General features: G+C 37.5%; 1 protein-coding gene across 7 annotated transcripts in view; it reads left to right on the top strand.

Moving 5' to 3' along the window:
- Positions 1 to 13,642, top strand: part of Msp300 (Muscle-specific protein 300 kDa) — a 135,175-nt gene that overhangs the window by 119,978 nt on the left and 1,555 nt on the right. For 6 of the 7 annotated variants that reach the window (XM_066301872.1, XM_066301833.1, XM_066301853.1 and 3 more), the window contains 7 exons: positions 4,127 to 4,429; positions 6,972 to 7,229; positions 7,377 to 10,372; positions 10,461 to 10,499; positions 11,146 to 11,518; positions 11,706 to 12,110; positions 12,454 to 12,515. In XM_066301872.1, the coding sequence (XP_066157969.1) occupies positions 4,127 to 4,429; positions 6,972 to 7,229; positions 7,377 to 10,372; positions 10,461 to 10,499; positions 11,146 to 11,518; positions 11,706 to 12,110; positions 12,454 to 12,515 (4,436 nt within the window). The remainder of the gene's footprint in view (positions 1 to 4,126; positions 4,430 to 6,971; positions 7,230 to 7,376; positions 10,373 to 10,460; positions 10,500 to 11,145; positions 11,519 to 11,705; positions 12,111 to 12,453; positions 12,516 to 13,642) is intronic. The other variant, XM_066301843.1, reaches the window with a different exon arrangement.

The raw sequence follows: 13,642 nt of genomic DNA, 5'->3' as shown, positions 1-13,642 counted from the left end.
CAATATGTTTTAATTACTGAGGAAATATTTACAAGGATCATTATAATTATGCTGATAATGTTAAACTTCGTTTACTGTTTAGTTAATTATGTAATCTACTAAATTAGTACCGTCCATGGTACGTTTGATAGCACTTAAGCTGGAATTGTTTTTCAAAACTTTAGTATCAGAATTCAAAAAGGCCTCAAAAACACAAAAATAGTACAGAAAGTAGAAATGTGACAGTTGCGTGAATACCCGATTATATAATTTAACACGTTCCATTACTTCCGAGGAATTTGTAATAGTTTACTATAATTCGAATTTTTTTTTAGAAAAAAAGTAGCAATTTAGCAGTATTCTTTTCTGGTTTTTCAACTATACAAATAATAAAAATATATTAATAATCAAAAATAAAATAATAACAACTACTAAATATTAAATTTATTATTAAACTTTATTTAGTTTTTTGCTTTGACTGTTTTAATTGTTAAGTTTCTTAATTATGTGATAATTTATCACACAGTAATAATTACATTTTCAACGTGAAGTTTTTGGGTATCAGGCCCCTACTGTTGAGTCACTATTATTACCGTTAGGTTCGGAGTAGGTGGGAAAATTGCATAGATGTTAAAATTTCAAAACTACATAGAGTCTACATTTCAGTTAATTCTTGCAGTAAAAGTAAGTGATTTTTTTTTCATTGAGCATTCCCTGTATTGTGGATTTAAAAAACATTCGAACTATGAGGAATAGTTCTAGTATTCACGACCTTATATATCTCTAACCGTTGTTAAGTTCCGGAGCCTGGAATCTGAGAATACCTTCCTAAAAATCGCGTGGTTTCCACTGAGCGACTCCCATATTGTTACGCACTATAAATCTCGTGAAATAATTCTAATATGAACGTGCTCATACTTAGCATTTTTGAGTTTTGTAGCCGTGTTGAAATGCGAATAGTAACAAATTTCTATTTTGCTCAGTTCTTTGTCCAAATACTGAAATGTTGTTATTTTTGTGATTGAAGAGCTTTTTTCTTTTCATTTTGGGAACTACAAATCATATGAATAGCTATAGAATACATGCACCCATGCCGTTCGTAACGTTTTTAAGTTTTGCATTATAAATTTCTGTTTTAGTCAATTATTATCTGTTCAAAGTATCCACGTTATTTGATATTTTGACATACGTACTTTAAAATTATAGTTTTACATATTAATAGGGTATTATTCTTATTTCTTACTAACCATAACATTGTGGAGTTTATTTTTGTTAATGCATTCAAACTTCCTTCGTTCATCCATCGAAGGCTTAAAATACATCTGTTTAAAGCAACCGCATATTTTTGATGATGTGTGTTTATTTGACATGTAGCGCTTTAAATTTAGTAAATTCCTTGCTTTCAATTCCCACTACTAGAATATCGAAAGGGAGCTCGGTTATAACGAACACAAGGAGTCCAGATTTTAATTGTCACAAACAAGCATTCACTTGCGAGGTGAACGATTAGGGGTGTGAATTAAACTTAGACATATGCAAAATTAATTTTATATAGGCGAAATGGGCATCGAGGGATTTGTAGATTACTCGAGTCTTAATATCCGATAGTAATAAAGTACAGCTATGCAGTCCGAAATTGTGCAAAATCGATTACGATTCAATACCGCCCCACATAAAAACACCCTAGAACGAATCTAATAAATTCTCCACGATGGTCTTTTTGATAGACATTAGTTCGTAATAACTGCTCGGACCTGCAAATTCATCCTCGAAAAGTTTGCTAAAACCGATCGTTCGTCATAAATATGTTTATTATATCCGAACAAGAATAACACGTAATTAAATAAACACTTTGTACATTCCCGACGTTTATTTCGTTAAAGGCGAACTGTTCGTTATAACCCAGATTCACTATGATCGAGTTTGAGATACTATATGGTCCTAAGCAGAACCTTCTTGCATAAACTGAAAACATTGTCTTAAGCCGAGAGGATGGTCCTCCGAAACTAGCGGTACCTTATTTTGAAAAAGGTTTCTTACCCGCTCTTTTACGGTTCCCTAATCAGTTTTGCTGGAAATTCAACTTGTACCACGTACATTTAACTGAAGTTCATGTTGAAAGTAATGTTCTCATTAAATAAGGATTTTGTGCCTTTCGAGAATAGCATTTTTCACATGTCCCTCGCAACACTAATCAAAAATACAACAGCAGGCTCACTTACCACTATTTCTTGGGTTTTGTAACCTCTTCCGCAGCATGCAATGGAGCGATCATCCACTTCTTTAAAGTAATTAAGTTTGTTTCTTTAGGTTAATCTGGATTGTTTATCATGATATTAACGAATATTGATTCCAACATAGTACCCAGTAAAAAGTGAATACTTGAATTAGACTTTGTACGTTTAAAATTTTAAATAACGTAATATTAAGAATCTTCTAACTAAACTCAAATTGAAATGAATATTTTGAGGTTATAATGGGATGACCAAAAGAGACATCTGGGAGAAAGACTCCAACATTACCATCCCGTCTCTCTCTCTGTGTCACATATGTTCCATCCTTATCTGACATTCGTCTGGACGTTTTCAAGCTCTGTCTTACTTACGGTGACACATTGACCCATTTTCTTCAGGACTATCTCTTTATTACATGGCCTATCCCCTTTAACGGGCGCCAAACACTTCGCAGAGGAATGTCTGGAATGTTGATGTGATATAATATTTGGAAGCGCCATATGTGTTTTTCATTCATCTGTATTCACCTTGAACTGCCCTTCGCGGTAGATTATGAATGGAACATGGGTATTTGAATATTAAGAAACCCTTTTAGCCTAATTTGACCTTTAGCCCAATTTTGTTTAACTGTTTAATTTAAAACAAAAATAAATCTAAACAAAAAACATTATAGAAACTGCTGAAAATGTTGTCCTACGAAGGACTACTGCAGAACTCTACTCTTTGCCCCATAAACCAACAAACTGTCGGATATTCTAGGAGTATTACGAATGACGATTTTAAGAAATTTGATTCAATGTTACGATTACTTCAAATAGTTAATAACTGGGCCGAATAATAATTTTTTTCCTTACTTCCTTTGCATACTTTATTTGCATCGATAGATATTTTTGCAAATTTTACAAACAGTTCAAGTCACTAAAATAGAGTCGAGTTCGATTATAAAAAACATGAGACCAGAAATTGTGTTAGCTATAGTGGGGCGTTCGGTATATCTGAGTCCAGTTAATATGTACATACATATATGTACATACTATTATGTGCGCTTTACGTTCTTACGTCTTAAAATTGTTTTATGTATATAGTTAAGATTTATACACACAGTTAAAAGGAAGAAAAAGCAAAAGAACATTCATGTTTTCTTTGTACTTATGTAATACCGATGTGGGCCATCATATTACTTTAACGTGCATACAAACTATTTATTGCTTACCATAAAGTAGTCAGTCATTTCACTTTGCACTTGGTTCTTACTAAAAAAAATTCTTTCAATATAGCTATATAATTTGTCGATAATCGATTGTTAGTAAATCGTTGTCCATATTAGTATACGTTTCCTGATCAACATAATTATGCTTCTTAATCCACTCTGACAATGGAACGTCTTCTTCATTATATTGATCTACGAGTTCCTTTTGCTGTCCAAAATCCAAAATTGCGCAGAAATGACTACGATTCAATACATGGGGATTCCCCGGTGTGAGATCATCCCAATAAAAAATACCCTAAAACTAGCTTATAAATGTTGCAGGATGGTCTTTTTAATAGACATTAATTCGTTATAACCAATCGATCCTGTAAATTCCTCCTCAAAAAAGGTTCGCTAAAAACCGATCGTTCATTATAAATGTGTTTGTTATATCCGAACAAGAGTAATTCATAATTAAACAAACACTTTCTACATTCCTAATATTTTGTTCGTTAAAAGCTACCGTTCGTTATGACCCAAGTTCGCTATAACCGAGTTTGAGTGTACTTTATTAATTTACATTTTAATGTAAGTACAATTAATATTCACACCAAGTACCACAACACTCACTCTAATTATGGCAACTTTGCAATTAAAGTACCGCTATACTGCCTATAGCAAACCACATGTACGTATCTCGATCCTAATAACCCATTTTTGACAGGGACTATCAGGAGACTTAGTTTCCCGCGAGAATTTGGTAACCGAGCTCCGTGACGCAGCTCAGCCCTTGTCAGAAAGCTGCGAACCAGAAGTCTCAGCTCGCGTGGGCGCAGCAGTAAATGAAGCCGTTACTGCGTACAACACCACCTGCACCAACTTAAAGGAGCTGTGCACTAAGTATCAGAACGCGACGGACCTCTGGAAAAGATATAAGGAAGCGAGTGATTTAGTCAAAGAATGGATTGAGAATCCTATGGAGTTTGTTGATGAGCTGCCGCCAGAAGAGGCTGCCGAGAAAGTCAGGGTAGGTATCCAAAAGTCCTGTCATAAAAGAGGAATTTTCAACCGTTTTATGATGCGTGTACGTGTCAATATGAGCATTTGAAAAAAAAATTCATACATACGGGGTGTTTCAAAACTTAAAATTTTTGGAGTGTTCACCATAAAATCGTGGGGCATAGGGGGTTGCAATGGTTTTTAAGATACTGACTAAACTTAGCTTTGTCAATGGGACGCACATAAAATGTTTTTAAACGTGATATGGTAGAAACTTAATGACACCATTGAAGTAATTCGACGTTATAAAAATCTTCTAGATAGCGCAACTGAGTTCCAAAAATAACTATTTCATGTTCCCTTCACAAAATCCTTCCTTTCCTTCCACCTCCAATAATTGAGATACCCGGCAATACCATCGAAAATGAGACGCTGTACTTCGAAAAAAGTAGCTGTATCTAAGCTTTCCCTCTATATACTACTTCATTGTTCTAACATTTTAAAATTATTAGAGCGTTTATTTTAAGTTTCTTCCTTGGCTCCAGTTTCAAAATTTTCAATGACTCAAACTTGTATAACTTTACCATTCCCTTTGCTCGACCTGACTGGTTATCTCCCTATTCAAATGTAAACAACTCTTTTATTATCTCCTTTATTTAGGTAGATACCTATACAGGGTGTTCTTTAAGTACGTGGCCAAACTTCAAGTGATGATTCTTTGAGTGGCGCCATGCCGAATAGTTTATATAAAAATATAAATCCTGTAATGTTTCGTTTTAAGGCACAGAATGTCAAACATTTTTTTTTCAAAATTGTTTTTTCATAAAAATCTTAATCATTCTTTAACCAATTTTGTTGCAATTTGGCAGCGTTATTTATGACGATTATTATTATCTATGCGCCAGTGACGTTTTTTAAACTTTTATATTTTTTCGCATTAAGCAACTAGAAATAGTTTTGTTTTGTTAGTTGAATTTTTTTCACATTTCGTTTCGTTTTTAGAGGAAAAAAACTCTACTACATGTCCTCAGGAGAGCATTGTAAAAAATTAAAACTACCAAACTATCAAAAACTGAGTGTACCTGTTATTTTTTCATATATCAATAGGTCATCTTTTTAATTTTTTTCTCTTAAATTATCTGTTTTCACTAAAAGAAATAAAAATAAAATCCATAACGTTATTTATTACTGTAATATTTTGAAAGTAACAGACAAGTAAAAATGCCACGGAAGGGAAAACAATTTACAAAACTAATTTTACTTTGACATAACTAACATAACTTGAAAAAAAGTTTAACACTCTCTAGAAAACGAAGCATTATCGGACTTATGTTTATATGAACTCTTCGTGTTGAAATCACTAAAAAAATCACCCTGTAGATAAAGGCGATGGAGTAAAGCTTAATGTCTCTTCAAACATCGACTCATATTGCTTGTTATCTCAACATAAATATTCACTCTGTAAATCTAGATAATTGCAAATTGAAGCACAGATAAACAATTAGATTTAGGATAAAGATTAGAGAAAAAAGAAATAAACAGATTAGTTAAAATTAGAAAGGCGCTGTAGAAGTCAATTTTACCATTCCGGCAGTAGCTCTTCTTTCCTGTAGTGTTCACAATGGGAGCTTGAATATCTAAATTTACCCCTAGTATTTTGTATTGATTTTTTCACCCCAAAAACGTGCGGGATCGAACACGTGTGATTGCGTTAGACAGCTTCAGCAGCAGTCTCTTTACCAGCAATCTTATTCGGTTTGTAGCAATGGCAAATTATTATCAAGGAAAGACATGTTTAGTTGCACAGAATATGATTAGAGTAAGTAGTTTTTTTCTGGGGTGACATCTGTTTTAACCGAAGTGAAACATGGCCTGAACCTCTCTAATATATTCCCGAAAACGGAGGCTGGTCTGGCAGAGAATTCCCAAGGATAAATCCGCACTAACCGGCCTGATTTCAGCAAGAAAGTTAAAATTAGAGACAGACAACCAGTGAGCATTCTAGTGTTGTGCAAATCTTATTAATAACTATACATTTTCGTGGATTTTTCCCGCACTGAGATTAGGACTTTTAGTTTTCTAAAAAGCGCGAAAGCTGTTTGATTCTGTATGTAACCTTATCGTTTCTTTTCTAGCTATTGCATGAAATGTGCTCCCACAAAGAACTACAGGTTTGACTCATTAACGTAACATTCTTCTCCCAAAACACATATTGTAATTCAAATTAAAAGAGCTGTGCACACGCAAACCGTCCAAATATGGCATAAAAATATTTCCAAAGAGGAAGTTCGTAATAACAAAGTTTAACAGGATAAATTCTTTACATTTGCGTGTATGCAGGAACTCTTATTGCTCACAGTTTTAAAATTTACTGCATCATTATAAATCCCGAAGAGCCTTCCTAATTTCGCCTAACCTTGGCCCTCCATTATCCCGTGTTTTCAATTACCCCTAATGGAAATCGAAACAAGCGATTGCAAGACCTAATATCCATTGACACGCGAAACAGTTTCCCCCGGCCAAGCCATAAATTAATTCTGCAGGAAGTTTAAATATAAGTTTTCCGGTAGGTGTGCGAGGAGGCTCTATCCAGCCACTCCAAAACCCTGGCCGAACTTCAAGATCTGGTGACCAGCATTGCGTCAGCAGTCGGATTGGACGCCAAGGCCCTCTTAGGGGGTGAAGTTGAGGCCATGGGCAAACGTCTAGAAGATGTTCGCTCAAGTCTCTCCACCCTCGCCGACGTGGCCGAGGCCAAGTCCAAGGCAAAAGCAGAGTCCAGCAAAGACATACTTGGAGCGCGGCGTTACTTAGATTCAGTGCAGAAGGTAAGTGATTTTTGTTAAAAATCTATTACTTCATCGATATCCCTATTGTCATAACATATGTAAGGAACAAAAGTTCAGTATTTTAATAACTAAGTACTGGGGATGATTTTCGTCTAGACATTACCCAAGTTTTTCAAATAATTGCAGAGCATTGGCGAAATCCAAAGCGGCGATTTAGAAAGTGAAACCGAAGTAAAATTGCAAGCTCTACGCGATCACCTCATAGCTCTAGGAAAAGCGGAGAGCCAGATCCAAAAAATTCGGAAAGAGACCGTTGAAACTTCAACAGTGAGAACCGAAACCTCAGTTATAGAGATTTTAGAACTGTGGCAGCAAGTGTTCAGAGAAACCTTCCAACAATACCACCGACTGAGCTCCAGACTAGTCAAAAATGAAGATGGAGCTGCAGCTCTGAGGCTTTGGCAAGAATACCTGTTCAACGTACAACAGTTCCTCCAAGGCACAATTCCTGGTGATTACCAAAGCTTATCTGAACATCAGCACTTGTGTCAAGTGCACCAGAACCTCCTCACAACCCAACAAAATGTCTTGAAACCCAACGATGGAAGCACTTTGGCCGGAGACCTCGTGGAGACCAGCGTCATGGAGCAATTCAACTCTTTGACCAATCTTCACAACGAAACTTTAAGCAGGATTATGGACCGACACGGCGAAGTGCAAAAGAGGTTGGAAGCCTGGGAAAAGTACCGAATGGACCAAAATGTGTTACTGGAATGGCTGAAAAATCTAGAAAAGGAGCGTGAGCAAATGCAGCTGAGATACCTCCATGTTAGACGGATTCCCAAGTTAACGAGCAGAATTCAGTCATTACTGGACAAGATCCCTCAAGGAGGACAGCAGGCGGAAAGCCTACAGCACCAACAAAATCTCCTGCTGCAATTCTGCGATGATGCCTTGGCTACTTCTATTAGAATGGAGCATGTTGCCATTAAACAAAGAATCTCAAACTTGCAAGCCGGTCTTGAGACATGGAAGCAATTTTTGGAGCGTATTTCCAAGCTAGTTATTACACACGAGGACCGTATTCAAGCCACCCAGAAACTATTTGACGGTATTCAAGCTGTGATTAATGAATCTCAAAGTCAAATGCCCACCTCACATGCTGGGGTTGCTCAGAGACTCGAAGTTCTTCAAAGAACTCGAGAACGCCTGACGATAGCCGTTAAAGAGCTGGAACAATTGGGATTATCACAAGAGCAGCTCAAGGAGTGTCTCAGTCCTTCAGATATCAAAACTGTTAACCAAAGAATGTGGCTGCTTTGGCATCAGCATGGAGATTTAGATCACCAACTTGCAACGATTTGCCATCAATTAGAAGACAAACTTGGTATTAAATCAATGTTTGAAAATCGTCATGCACGATTTATCACTTGGATTGATGAACTAGAACAACGTTTAGATCAGGACTCTCAGCAATCTTTAACTTTGGATCCTAGAGAATTATTACGTAAACTGGAAGTGGAGCTACAAGCAGAGATGGCCCTTAAAGAGCGAGAGTATGAATGGCTAGTCCGAGTGGGCACAGAACTTGTAAGCTGCTGTGGAGAAGAATACGCAGATGTGACAATCAAACAAATCCTACAGGCAAAGACTGACGAGGTGCAGGACAGATGGGAAAGACTTGTAGCGATACGCAAAAACAAAGCTACTAAAATCCACGACATGATTCAAACTACGATGCAACTTGAGGAACGAATACGAAAAATTCGAGCTTGGCTGACACAGATCGAGAACCAAATGGCCAAACCTCTCTCATTCGAAAACAGCTCGAAGGAAGTCATAGAGCGAAAGCTGCAAGAGCACGAAAAGCTCAAAAAGTCTATTGAAAATGAAAGCGGAGATATCGGAGAGGTCCTTAATTTGTGCGAGTTACTTTTGAGTGATGAAGACATGGTCAAAGCGCATTTCTCAAGTGAAAATCTAACTAACGCAGTGCAGAATTTGGAAAGGAGATGGAAGACTGTATGCGGCCAGTCAGTTGACCGAAAAAAGAAACTAACTTTCTCCTGGAAACTTCTACAGGAAGTGCTGAAGTTGAGCTTTGAGCAAGAGCAGTGGCTCACCGACAAAGAGCAGCGGCTCAAAGACTTCGACATACCTGCTTTCAAATTAGACAGAGCACAAACACAACAAGCCATCTACGAGGTTGAATCAGAGATAAAAGACATTGAATCCCGACTTCCAGCTTTCCAGATATTAGAACAAACCTACTCAAAACTTGTAAGAATAAGCGGTACTGATCCAGAAAACATACAGGAGCTTACCTCCAGGGCTCGAGTGGTAATTGCCAGATGGCAAAACCTACTACCTAAAGCGACAAGTATATTAAAGGGCCTGCAAAACGAACTAGCCCCATTCAAAGAATTTTCACTCGCCCATGAAGACAATATAGTCACATTGAGCAGAATCGATGGAGCTCTCACAGAGATTCAACATTTGGATTCCGCCACTATATCTCCGCAGGATCGACTAAAGAAATTAGAAGCCCTGGAAAGTGAACTGGCAACTCAGACCCCAATCCTAGAATCTGCCGACAATTTGGGATTGCAAATAATGAAGAAGAGCAAACAAGAAGAAATTGTGAAGATCCAAGAGATGATCGACGAGTACCAAATTCTGTGCAAGGAAATTACCCAAAGAATCCAAACTATTAAATCTGATATTCTAAGTGAAGTTAGAAGACAGGGGCTCAGGGAGGTTGATGAAAGTGTCCAAGTGGAGACTCTGAAGTTCGAACAAGACACTGCGGTTCAAGTAAACACCCTTCCAGAACAACTCCAACGCATGACCTCAATAAGCGCCAAAGATGCTTATGCAGTAGAACTAGAAGCTGCTATCGGGGAATGCAGGACTAATCTCTCAGAGCTGGAAACCTTCGTCAACAAGGCAATTCCCAAACAAGGCTCTCCAGAACTCCCAACCAGCAGCAAGAAAATCGCTAAAATGTCGGCTAAATGCCAAGCTAGTACCGAATTAATTAACCATCTTCATGACCTCCTGGTCAACGAATGTAATGCTACCAACGCTGAGGCCAATAGTGACGAGATCCAAAGCCTCATCGAAGGCTTTGAAGTTTTGCTGATCAAGGCGAAGGAGAAGGAGCAAAAATTGAGGGAATTGAGGTGAGTAGGGTTTTTGAGTGGTGGTTGGAGAGGTGTGGTTCCCAAGTAATAGTACTAACTGGCGTTTTCTTTTCGTCTTTTCCCTTAGAACTACTGTGCCCGATGCTTATAACTTGTTATGCCAACAGTAAGTAGTCTCTTCCTAATCCAATCGTATAACTGTAGCATGCAATCAGGGGTTTTGTGGTGGAGAAAGTGCGGTGAGGGTTTAGAGATTTAGCTATTGTTCTTTGGTGATTATTTTAGGTAGTACCTAGAGCCTTTTAAAATTTATTTGAGGCCGGTTTTCAATTATTTACGGGTGTACGTAGAATTAGGTTCACCAACCGGAGCTCGTTCGGAACTCAGAAGCGAGAGTCACATTTGCTCTGATTACGGTAAGGTACTACTCAAGGTAAATTAAAAACGATTACGAGATTATTATAACTCCGTTTCATATAGGCAATAAAGTAATCGTCAAAACGTTATAATCAACTGCGATTTAGAATAAATTTCGAAAAAAACTGTAAAATAATAGCCCCATTCCTCAACACCCTGCTTGAAGTGTTCCAAAACGATCGTTTTTAAATTTAGCATCGATTTTGTCAAATTTAATTAAACCTTCTTATATAGGCCTGACAAACATTAATCCAGCACCTTGCTCTCTGGCTGCCTCCGCACATTTTCCTCCTAATTATAGACCACAACTTATTTTTACCTGCACTATTTTTAAACCCCATAACTTTTCTCGGCCGACCAACGACCCTCAATGTCTTTTCGTTGTTTGCCTTTAGCGAGGCCGGTCGCCTTCTGTGTCCACTCTGTACTAAACGGAATTGGGCACAACTGGATAACGACTTGTGGCGACTGGAGAAGTGGCTCCAAGTGGCCGAAGGCACCCAGAAGTCCAGAAGAATACCCCCTTCCAACATAGAGCAGTTAGAGGACATTATTCAGGATCATCACGAATTCCTATTGGACTTGGACAGTCACAAAAGCATCGTGAGGTCGCTGAATATTGTCGGGACTCATTTGGCTGACCATACTGAAGACACGACGAGAGCTGAGGAGCTAAGAGCTCGGTTGGAGATGGATAACAAGCGCTGGGAGAGCATTTGTACGATTGCTGCCGCATGGCAAGTGCAGCTGCAGAAAGCTCTTATGGATGTAAGTACAGTAATTTAAGTTAAAATTAATCGAGCTTTGTTCAGGTTCGTCGGTTGGAAGTATCACGATTTCAAATAAGCTAAGTTTAACCTTATTTCTAATTTACCTTACTTACATTATTGCCTCTTCAACATATAGTAGTATATGGTGTCAGATCGATGGTAACATTCCAAACCAATAATTTCAGAACCAACAGTTCCACTCCATCCTCTCTGAGCTCTGTACGTGGCTTGAAAAGAACGAGCGCAAGATCAAGTCCTCAGAACCCGTCGATTTGACCGCACCCAAACAAACCATCGAGCACAAATTCCACAATTTCCTAGAACTGAGAGCTGAGCTAGAGCGTTGCGAGCCTCGAGTGCTCAGTTTGCAGGAGGCTGCGAATCAGCTGCTACGCGCTGAAGACGCCCCCGAAGGTTCAAGCACCGTCCATCGAAGGCTTACGGAATTAAGGCTCAAGCTGCAATCCTTGATAAGACTGACCGTTGTATATACATTGAAATTAGGAGCTGTCTTAGGGCGTGACCCTAACGAAATAGGCATGGCTATAGCGGCTAGCCATAGTTCGCCGTTGCAAGCGCTCAGCTATGACGTAAGTTTGCCCAGACGTTGTGCTATTTTGTAAAAAGAGAGAGTTTGATTAGACCTGTTTAGTTATGTTCAAGTTTGTAACTTTAGATTCTAGGCTTTTGATGTAGCTAAAAGTGTGATAATTTCGTGCCAAGATGTTCTAAATCCTGTTGATTTTCGAGGTTTACTATTCGTTCGTTTATGATGGTTAATGACTTAAACTGTCGAAGATTCTAACTATGTGGATTGCCCTTTATGTAGATTTTTTTGTTTTGGTTTATTGGAGCACTGACTTAGTTTTATTACAAAATAGTCTAGTAAGTTTATCGAAGAGCACTGTTTTACATTTCTTTGCATTTGGACAGCTTTTGGACCAGCCTGATGGGGACCAGCCATTGACCACAGCACTCGATGAAACCGCTTACAAGTAAATATCTTTTTTTTTTTGTTTTATTAATAGAGGTAATTTTTCATTTATCAGTTAACACAAATACCAATAACCTTTTAACATGGTTTTGGAAATATCGCTTCTTTATTTCATCATAGACAGTCATGCATGACATCAACTCACATAATACTAATACTACGTGCTTATTTTAGGTTTAAGTTTTAGTATCTACCATGGGTTGAACATTAGGAAAGGGTTGGGATGTAAGTGATAGTGAGTACATTATTACTTCGAGGCCTGGCAGGGTTTTTTTTTATCTACTATACCTACCTATTTAGATAGAATAACATCGCAAAACCCCCTTATAGGAATGTCACTATAATTTTATGTAGATCATGTTTATTATCAATCAATGTTTCCCAACATATTTCCTAAATATATAGTCTAATACCAGTAATACTGGCATCTGCCTTTAAAATGTCAAAATTTTCAACATTAAAAAGTCAATACTTCCGTCACCACATTCTCGTTATGTTTAATAATTTAAAAACTAAGATTTTCAAATTTTCACCCCAATTGAAATGAGAAGAAAATGCATCCTGGAACCTCTCACCACTTTCGAGATAAACGTAGCCAAAATATCCCTGATTCATTTCTTCCGATCTATCAAGTCGGAGTGTACCATTGGCGGCCTGCCTTCACGTGTTATCTATTGTAATAGTGGCTACGTTTATAGCGTTGATCTTTACAGAATAAAGAAAAATTTTGGAAAATAATAATCCTTAAATACTTTAAGTATGCTCGCTTAAACTTAGTCTCCAAGAGTTTTATGGAATGAGGAATTCGAATACATATATTCGAAATTTTGAGGAAGGGAACGCTCTCAGCGGCACTTTCCCTAGATGTAGAAGCTCAGAATTTTTTAGTCTATTTGTCTTTAAGCCTGGTTGTTCAAACTCCCGGTAACCTTACCAGCAAGACTTTCATAGAAATGTTTTGCCATGATTTTCTCGATTTTAAATGAAAGTATTCTATCGCTCTAAGCATAACCTAAACTGGCCTTAATGATTTTTTTCTTTATTTTTAACATAAGAGTACTGTTTCAGTAGAATTATCTATGTTAGATATTCTCTGTAATTAAATGATATGTGGTAATCTAAATTAAC

This window comes from Euwallacea fornicatus, chromosome 1, assembly GCF_040115645.1.
Source record: "Euwallacea fornicatus isolate EFF26 chromosome 1, ASM4011564v1, whole genome shotgun sequence".
Classification (NCBI taxonomy): Eukaryota; Metazoa; Arthropoda; class Insecta; order Coleoptera; family Curculionidae; genus Euwallacea; species Euwallacea fornicatus.
Note: the sequence above shows the minus strand (reverse complement) of the source record. Positions and strands in the feature narration are given on the sequence as shown.